We start from the raw sequence: 9,820 nt of genomic DNA on the forward strand, positions 1-9,820 counted from the left end.
CGAGAGAAAAAATACATAATAAGAAATAAACATAAAAATATACTTACTAAATTAGCCTGAACATAGAAGGTAAAGAATAGAACTTGCTTTAAGTAAAATATAACTTATTATTGGCAAGTTTGCAATCAGATGTCTATTCTCATATCTACAATAACTAAGCTTCTGTAACAAATGTATGATTGGGTAATGGTGAATCTCTTCCTGTGAACTTCAGGATCAGCTAACGCCCAACTTAGTTTATCTGGGGAACAAGCACCCTGAAGGTTTAGTCTTGCATCTTGCAGCCTGTCTGATAAAGAGCAGTTATAGGGCTAAACGATATCTATGTACAAAGACCAAAATGTGCTTTTAAATATCAACTTGAATATAATCATATATTCTGTATTCATCCCTGGTAGTGATTACCTTGGAAATGTATTCCCAACAGGGAGGGGGTGGAAAATTTTACAATTTATTTATACAGATTTTTTATTGAACTCGTTAAACTGCTGTTCTCCTACAGTACTATACAATGCTCTGTTTTTATTTATTTAGAAAAAGATGACCCTAAGAACAGTAATGCAGAGACACATAAATGGAAGCTCAGTGAGAAGCCTGAAGAGGAAAAGATGTTCTCAGAAAGAGAGAAAGAAGAGACTTTGTCCTGTTCTGACTGGGGAGAAAAGGGAAAAAATCAAAATAAACAAAAACCTTCAACAGGAAGCTCAGCTCCGTGTGAACATTGTACCAGTAATATCACACAAACAGTGAAAGAGCAGACAAACCAGATGAGAGTTCAGAAATGTTTGTGTGATGGATGTGAGATATTCCTTAATGATCATTTAACTCTGAAATCACATCAGAGATCCGATACTGAAGAGAGACCATATACAGGTACGGACTGTGGGAAAACCTTCAGTCAAAAGAGAGAACTACAGCAACAGCAGAAAACATGCATAAGAGAGACACACTGTATAGGTTCCGAGTGTGGGAAAGATTTCAGTAGGAAGAAAGAGAAACATGAGAACAATAATAAAGAAACTAGAGTGTGTACAACTACGGTAGATGAGAAAACTTTTATCAATAAAGGAAGTGTTACAAAATGCCAGAAAAATGACACTGATGAGGGATTATCTGCATGTTCTAGTCGTGACAACAGCTTCAGTCAGGAAGAAAACGTCATAAGAAATGCAAAATTCCACCCAGAAGAGATACTAGTTTCAAGTGCTGAATGTAAGAAAAAATTCAGCCATAGAGAAACATTCACAGATCATAAAACACCTCAGACTGGTGAAGAATCAATGACTACTACTAAACCTGAAAAAGTCTTTTGCAGAAAGACAGACCTCTCAAACTACCAGAAAATTCAGAAAAATGAAAGCTTGTGTACTTCTGCTGACAGTGGTACAAGTGGTTGCTGGAAAAGAAACCTCCCAATGCACAAGAGAAACCACAAAGGAATGAAACCATTCATCTGCAGTGAGTGTAATAAAAGCTTCAGTCGGAAGGGAAACCTCACCAGACACCAGAGAATCCACATAGGCATCAAACCATTTATTTGCACTGAGTGTAACAGACGCTTCAGTCAGAAGGTACACCTCACAGAACACCAGAGAATCCACACAGGAATGAAACCATTCATCTGCACTGAGTGTAATAAAAGCTTCAGGGAGAAGGGAAACCTCACACTACACCAGAGAATCCACATAGGAATGAAACCATTCATCTGCACTGAGTGTAATAAAAGCTTCAGTCAGATGGGACACCTCACCACACACCAGAGAATCCACACAGGAATGAAACCATTCATCTGCACTGAGTGTAATAAAAGCTTCACTCAAAAAATAAGCCTCACACAACACCAGAGAATCCACACAGGGATGAAACCATTCATCTGCACTGAGTGTAATAAAAGCTTCACTCATAAAACAAGCCTCACAAAACACCAGAGAATCCACACAGGAATGAAACCACTTAACTGTACTGAATGTAATAAAAGCTTCAGTCGGAAGGGAAATCTTACAAAACACCAGAGAATTCACACAGGAATGAAACCATTCATCTGCACTGAGTGTAATAAAAGCTTCAGTCGGAAGGTAAACCTCACCAGACACCAGAGAATCCACACAGGCATCAAACCATTTATTTGCACCGAGTGTAACAGACGCTTCAGTCAGAAGCAATACCTCACAGAACACCACAGAATCCACACAGGAATGAAACCATTCATCTGCACTGAGTGTAATAAAATCTTCAGTCGGAAGGTAAACCTCACAATACACCAGAGAATCCACACAGGCATCAAACCATTTATTTGCACTGAGTGTAACAGATGCTTCAGTCAGAAGGGACAACTCACCAGACACCACAGAATCCACACAGGAATGAAACCATTCATCTGCACTGAGTGTAATAAAAGCTTCACTCATAAAATAAGTCTCACACAACACCAGAGAATCCACACAGGAATGACACCATTCATCTGCAGTGAGTGTAATAAAATCTTCAGTCGGAAGGTAAACCTCACCAGACACCAGAGAATCCACACAGGCATCAAACCATTTATTTGCACTGAGTGTAACAGACGCTTCAGTCGGAAGCAATACCTCACAGAACACCTCAGAATCCACACAGGAATGACACCATTCATCTGCAGTGAGTGTAATAAAATCTTCAGTCGGAAGGTAAACCTCACCAGACACCAGAGAATCCACACAGGCATCAAACCATTTATTTGCACTGAGTGTAACAGACGCTTCAGTCGGAAGCAATACCTCACAGAACACCTCAGAATCCACACAGGAATGAAATCATTCATCTGCACTGAGTGTAATAAAAGCTTCACTCATAAAATAAGTCTCACAGAACACCAGAGAATCCACACAGGCATCAAACCATTTATTTGCATTGAGTGCAACAGACGCTTCAGTCAGAAGGTACACCTCACAGAACACCAGAGAATCCACACAGGAATGAAGCCATTTAGATGTTCTGAGTGTGGTAAAACATTCATTGACAAGGAAACACTTACTATGCACCAGAATAGCCATTGAGTAGTAAAACCATTTCCATGTACTGAGTGTGGCAAATGCTTCAGGTTGCCTAGTGTACAGCGCTGCGTATGCCTTGTAGCACTATAGAAATGATAAATAGTAGTAGTAGTTGAAGAAATACGTGATACAGCACCAGAGAATCCACACAGGAGTGGAGCTATTTAGATGTTCTGAGTGTGGTAAAACCTTCACTGAGAAAGGACATCTCGCAAGGCACCACAGAGTTCACACAGAAGTGAAGCCATTTACATGTAGTGAGTGTGGTAAGACCTTCATTGACAAGGAAGCACTCACTATGCACCAGAATAGCCATTGAGAAGTAAAACCATTTCCATGAACTGAGTGTGGCAAATGCTTCAAGTCACATGATACAGCACCAGAGAATCCACACAGGAGTGAAGCCATTTAAATGTACTGAGTGTGGTAAAAGCTTCACTGAGAAGGGAAACCTGACAAGGCACCATAACTTTTACATGAGAGTGAAGTCATTTACATGTAGTGAGTGTGGGAAGAGATTCATTGAGAGTGAAACACGCGCCATACACCAGAGAATACATTCAGGATGAAAACTATTTCTGGGCACTGACTGTGGCAAAAGCTTCACAAAGAAATACATGACAATACACCAGAGCCAGAGAATTCACAGAGCAGTGAAGCCTTTTGCATGTACTGAGTGTGGTAAAAGCTTTACTGAAAAGGAACACTCAACAGACACTGGAGAATCCACACAGAAATAAAATCATTTATCTGCACTGAGGTTGAAGAAATACATGATAATGCACCAGAGAATTCACACAGGAGTTAAGCCATTTTTTTTTTGTTACATTTGTACCCTGTGCTTTCCCCCTCATGGCAGGCTCATTGCGGCTTACATGGGGCAATGGAGGGTTAAGTGACTTGCCCAGAGTCACAAGGAGCTGCCTGTGCCTTAAATGGGAATCCAACTCAATTCCTCAGGACCAAAGTCCACCACCCTAACCACTAGGCCACGCCTCCACTCCATGCACTGAGTGTAATAAAAGCTTCTGTTAGAAGGTAAACCTCAAGAACTTATAGACATGATAAGTAGTAGTACTAGAAACCACCGAATGATCCACACAGGAAGGTTCCTGCACACTCATATTGTTTTGGTATTTCAGACTGGCCTCTTAAACACATGCAAAAACTAGGGGGCCCTTTTACTAAGCTGCGTAGACGCCTATGAGCACCCAATGTGCGTCAATTTGGAGTCATCACCCGGTTACCGCATGGCCTGGGCGGTACTTTCGATTTTTAAGTGTGTCCACTATGCGCGTCAGAAAATTATTTCTATTTTTGGTGCATGGCAGAAACTGGGTGGTAATCGTCATTCTATGCACATAGACCATTACCACCCGGTTAACGCTTGAGACCCTACCACTAAGTCAATGGGTGGCGGTAAGGTGTCAGGCCCAAAATGGACGTGTGCCAATTTTTATTTTGATGAAGTCAAGGACTGCTTTATGGAGCAGCTGGTTCAGGAACCAACAAGAGGGAGAACAATTCTAGACCTAGTGCTTAATGGAGCATGATCTGGTTCAGGAGGTAATGGTGCTGGGTTCACTTGATAACAGTGATCATAACATGATCAGATTTGATATAAGCTCTGTAGTAAGTACACGCAGGAAATCCAATATGTTAGCATTTAACTTTCAAAAAGGAGTCTATGATAAAATGAGAAGAAGGGCGAAAAAAAAACTTAGAGGAGCAGCTGCAAAGGTCAAAAACGTACATGGGGGGGGGGGGGAGCCGAGGAATATGGCTGAGAGGACACACGAGAATCTGCTCTATCATGTGTAAGAGGTTTGAGAGGAGTCCGCTTCAAGGAGGGCGAAGGCAGAGGCAGAAGGAAGGTGTGCTCTTGAGGAAGATCAAATTTCGTTCACATTCCTTATAAACATGGAATTCGCCCCCTAGTGGCCAAAAGACCAACCAGCATACTAACTAGCAGTAAGAACTACCATCCCCAGAACCCACCCTTAGGCAGGACTCTCAGGAGATAGAGGGGGAGGAGCAGGACTGGGAGATGAGGATCAGCTGCGAGAACTAGGTGGGGAGGAGGCAGTAGAGGAGATGGGGGAGGAGAACATGGAGGTTTCAGCTCTTGCACAGACTCCAGATGGCAAGGTGAAAGGTTTCCTGGCTGCAGTACTACCTGAATTGTTTAAGATTGGGGAAGCAAAGCTGGTGCAGTTTGGGAGGAAACTGTGGAGGAGATTAGAACACCATACTACACAAGGACAGAAGGTTGTGCCTGGAAAGATTGAATTGTGATTAAAACTCCTTAAAAGAGGAGACTGAGACTGTGTTAATGAACTGATTGTGAAAAGTGCAAGTAGCCAGCAAACTACCTGAGGACAGAAGATAGTGCTGAGGAAAGCTGAACTGTGGTTAAAACTATTTGAGGCAGGAACTTAAACTATATGATGGGGCTGGAGAAGCTTCAGGTGTGGAGCTGTCCTGTGATGATGAAGCTGGAACAAGAATAAGAATGTGTGATTTAACCTTTGTAAATAAAAACCTTTTCACTTATAAAAGTATTGGAGCTGCTGCCCGTTTTGTTCAACTACTACCATAAGGACAGCTGGTGCAGCGGTTTACTAAAAGGAGCTGCAGAAATTGAAGGTCTGGAGTAAGACCAAGATTGTAACCCGAGTGTCCTGGAGTGCATAGAATCCTTCAAGCTGAACAGGGTCAACCCTGGCTGGTCAGTGGAAGGGAGACCAGGTGACACATGCCTTCTAAGCATAAAGGTAAGGTGAGGTTTTATCCCCCTGAAACCACCTCTACCCCTCTTGGTCAACTGAAGTTGGATTTGTTTGTGCTCCCGCAGCGGGCAGGAAATGAGGGTGAGATCCCAGCTCAGCACTGGACACAGGGAGAGTCCTAGCTTTTGGGAGAGACATCTTTGTCCCCTTCAGACCAGGTTGCTCCACCGCTCTGACAACACCACGGAGAAGGCTGTGAAGACTCCGAAGGAAGATGTGACATCTTCAGCAGCCGCTGTGGGGGATTTCCTGGGTCAAGTCACTGGTCCTTGTTTCTGACTATCCCTCTTTGCTGGATGGATATTTTGTTTTGTTCACCTACTGGAACCTTTGGATCGTGTGTTTCCTTTTACCTTCAGGCGGGTCTTCTTGCTGGATAACCTGTACCCATTTGTTTTAGGATCGGCCGAGACAAACTGTGCAATAGGCTTACTCCTAGAGATCTCGCTCTTTAATTTACTTAAATAGTCACCCAGAGGAGGATTCCACTCACCCTCTTTGCTCAGAAAAATCAGAGTCTGTATCGTGATAAAGACAGCGCTCTTGAAAAGCGTCAACAACCCTGTACAGTTCTAACCTGCATGTGCAGTTATAAAGGAGGTTATGAAGATGTTAGTGTTACCCAGTGGTGCACAGAGTAACCGCAGAAAGGCAGTATATCAAATCCCTTTCCCTTTCCTCTCCTACACCTTAACATTAAAATTGTTTCAAATTCCCTTCCATTACAACCATTTTTAAAACTGGTTCCTACTCCCACACCTTCGGCATCTTCATTTCGTGAATGTTTTCATACTCTGTCAAAACAATTTAGCATTTCTTCTCAAAAAGCATTTGTCAAATGAATGGTCTCTCTCCTGGTTAAATAGCCCGAGATCCTCCCCCTCGTTTCACTCTGCGGTCCTTTTAGAAAGGCGCACTGAAAAGTGGCTTGCGGTAGTGTAGGCGCACTCATAGCAGAATTATTTTTCAGCGTGCCTTTAAAAAGGTCTCTTTTTTTTTTCAGGAAAATCAAAATTGCCGCGTGTCTATTTTGGGTCTCTGACCTTACCGCCAAGCCCTAAACCTAGCGATTAAGAATTTGGGTGGTAATGACCTACGCACATCAGATGCCACGTGTATCGGACATGCGCCAAAAATGAAGTTACCACCGGGTTAGCGTCGGAGCCCTTATCACCACCTCAATAGGTGGCGGTAAGGGGTCCCCACTGCATGGCCACATGGTAAGAGTTCTCTCACAGCAATGTGTGTGTGTGGGGGGGCTTTTACCAGCTACGGGAAAAAGGCCCCCACCGCTACCTCAAGGCCCTTTTTCCTGCCACTTAGTAATAGGACCCCCTAGGGGGTCTTTTACTAAAGGTTATCTCAAGTTATCTGTAGCGGGTCCCATTTTATTCCTGCCCATACCTGATTTCTGGCCTTAAATTGATCAGGTATCCCTCTTGGAACACCTATAGAGTCTAGATAGACAGTGTCATCAAGATGGTTAGAAACATGTCTTTTGACATGAGATACCTGGTGAGGGTAGGCAATAACAATGGGTATAACTAATTGGACCAGAGCACATATACCAGACCATTAGAATGGCAATATGGGATATAAAATTTTGGTTCCGCAATACCACCATACATCAGAACGTGGGATAGAGAGGCGAGAGAAATTAAGCATTGGGAGGTCAGAAGGGTTAAAAGTATCAGAACAATGGGTAACATTTCCTAGAAAGCGAGAATATGTCTGGGTAGTGTAGCGTCGCAAGCATATAGAAAAGGTCAGATTAAAACGAACACCAAAAGAAGGAGGATACAAGGAATGAAAAGCCAAAGGTGGATACAAAGAGTAAATAGACTTGCATGAAGCTGAAATAGGGCGTTTAGAAGTAAAAGACAATAGCATACACAATGAAGTATTATAATGTTGTCTGAAATGAAAAGGAAAGGAAAATAACTGAGGTGCAGGACAAGGTCTTGTACACATATACCAGTCAGAAACCTTAAGGGAAGAAGCAGTGTAGTGCAGCCAGTGTAACCATGTATTAAAATCTTCATATCCAGTCTCTTGGAATATGGTATCCTGAACAGAATTAGCATGAAGGATTTGGCGATCATAGTGGGCGTATGTGGTTTTGGGTAACCAGGGTTCAGGGGTTATAGGTGGGTCTGTAACCCTGATCCGAAAACGGATCATAGGATCACGACCTGTACTATCAATAGCTAGGGAATAGGTACGAGTCAAAGTCTGGTCAACATTATTAAAGGTGAAAACAACAACAGGATGAGCAGATGTATACTCAATTAATAAAGTGCGACAAGTAATATCAAAATTTCTAAAGCCATTTAGCATGAGTAGCAGCCTTCAAACCAGGAGAAAAGAACAAAACTGTAGTAAGGGTAGTGCTAGAAAACAAAATTCAGCAGGAATAAGTACATAAGTAATGCCACACTGGGAAAAGATCAAAGGCCCATCAAGCCCAGCATCCTGTCCCCGACAGCGGCCAATCCAGGTCAAGGGCACCTGGCAAGCTACCCAAACATACAAACATTTTATACATGTTATTCCCGAAATTGTAGATTTTTCCCAAGTCCATTTGGTAGCAGTCTATGGACTTGTCCTTTAGGAAACCGTCCAACCCCTTTTTAAACTCTGCCAAGCTAACCCGCCTTCACTACGTTCTCCAGCAACGAATTCCAGAGTTTAATTACGCGTTGGGTGAAGAAAATGTTTCTCCTATTTGTTTTAAATTTACTACTTTGTAGTTTCATCGCATGCCCCCTAGTCCTAGTATTTTTGGAAAGCGTGAACAGACGCTTCACATCCACCTGTTCCACTCCACTCATTATTTTATATACCTCTATCATGTCTCCCCTCAACCGTCTCTTCTCCAAGTTGAAAAGGCCTAGCCTCCTTAGTCTTTCTTCATAGGGAAGTCGTCCCATCCCCGCTATCATTTTTGTCACCCTTTCGCGGCACCTTTTCCAGTTCTACTATATCTTTCTTGAGATGCAGCGACCAGAATTGAACTCAATACTCAAGGTGCGGTCGTACCATGGAGCGATACAATGGCATTATAACATCCTCACACCTGTTCTCCATACCTTTCCTAATAATACCCAACATTCTATTCGCTTTCCTAGCTGCAGCAGCACACTGAGCAGAAGGTTCAGTGTATTATCGACGATGACACCCAGATCCCTTTCTTGGTCTGTAACTCCTAACATCGAACCTTGCGTGACGTAGCTAAAATTCGGGTTCTTTGATTCACTTCCATCCACTTCACACCACTCAGGATTTTGTAGACCTCAGTCATATTCCATCTCAGCCATCTCTTTTCCAATGTGAAGAGGCCTAACCTATTTAGCCTTTCTTCATACAGGAGCAGTTCCATCCTGTCTATCATTCTGGTCATTCTTCTTTGAACATTTTCTAATTCCGCTATATCTTTTTTGAGATACAGTGACCAGAATTGGACAAATACTCAAGGTGAGGTCGCACCATGGAGCGATACAGAGACATTATAATATTTTTGCTCTTATTTTGCATCTGTCTCTCAATAATTCCTAGCATACTGTTTGTTTTTTTGGCTGCTACCGCACACTGGGCAAAATATTTCAGTGTATTGTCTACAATGACACCTAGATCTTTTTCTTGAGTGCTGACTCCTAAAGTGGACCCCAGCATCAGGTAACTATGATTCGGATTATTCTTCCTAATGTGCATCACTTTGCATTTATCCATATTAAATTTCATCTGCCATTTGAATGCCCAGTCTTCCAGTTTCCTAAGGTCTTCCTGCAAATTTTCATAAACCACATGCATTTTGACAACTTTGAGTATTTTCGTGTCATCTGCAAATGTAATCACCTCACTTATTCCGATTTCCAGATCATTTATAAATATGTCAAATAGCACCGGTCCCAGTACAGATCCCTGTGGCACTCCACTATTAACCCTCCTCCATTGAGAAAAATGTCCATTTAATCCTACCCAGTGTTTTATGTCCAATAACCA

The 9,820-nt window shown here is 42.4% G+C and overlaps 1 protein-coding gene across 1 annotated transcript; it reads left to right on the plus strand.

The window, feature by feature from the left end:
* Positions 1-1,736: 1,736 nt before the first annotated feature.
* LOC115460656 (gastrula zinc finger protein XlCGF26.1-like) lies at positions 1,737-3,831 on the plus strand. The gene is made up of 2 exons (XM_030190423.1): positions 1,737-3,076; positions 3,790-3,831. The coding sequence occupies exon 1, from the start codon at positions 1,737-1,739 to the stop codon at positions 3,030-3,032; it is 1,296 nt and encodes a 431-aa protein (XP_030046283.1). The 3' UTR covers positions 3,033-3,076; positions 3,790-3,831.
* Positions 3,832-9,820: the final 5,989 nt, after the last annotated feature.

This window comes from Microcaecilia unicolor, chromosome 1 (assembly GCF_901765095.1).
Source record: "Microcaecilia unicolor chromosome 1, aMicUni1.1, whole genome shotgun sequence".
NCBI classification, from domain to species: domain Eukaryota; kingdom Metazoa; phylum Chordata; class Amphibia; order Gymnophiona; family Siphonopidae; genus Microcaecilia; species Microcaecilia unicolor.

Bases quoted from the DNA above. Each gene is read 5' to 3' on its own strand.
- LOC115460656 (XM_030190423.1), top strand. From the start codon at position 1,737: ATGGGACACCTCACCACACACCAGAGAATCCACACAGGAATGAAACCA.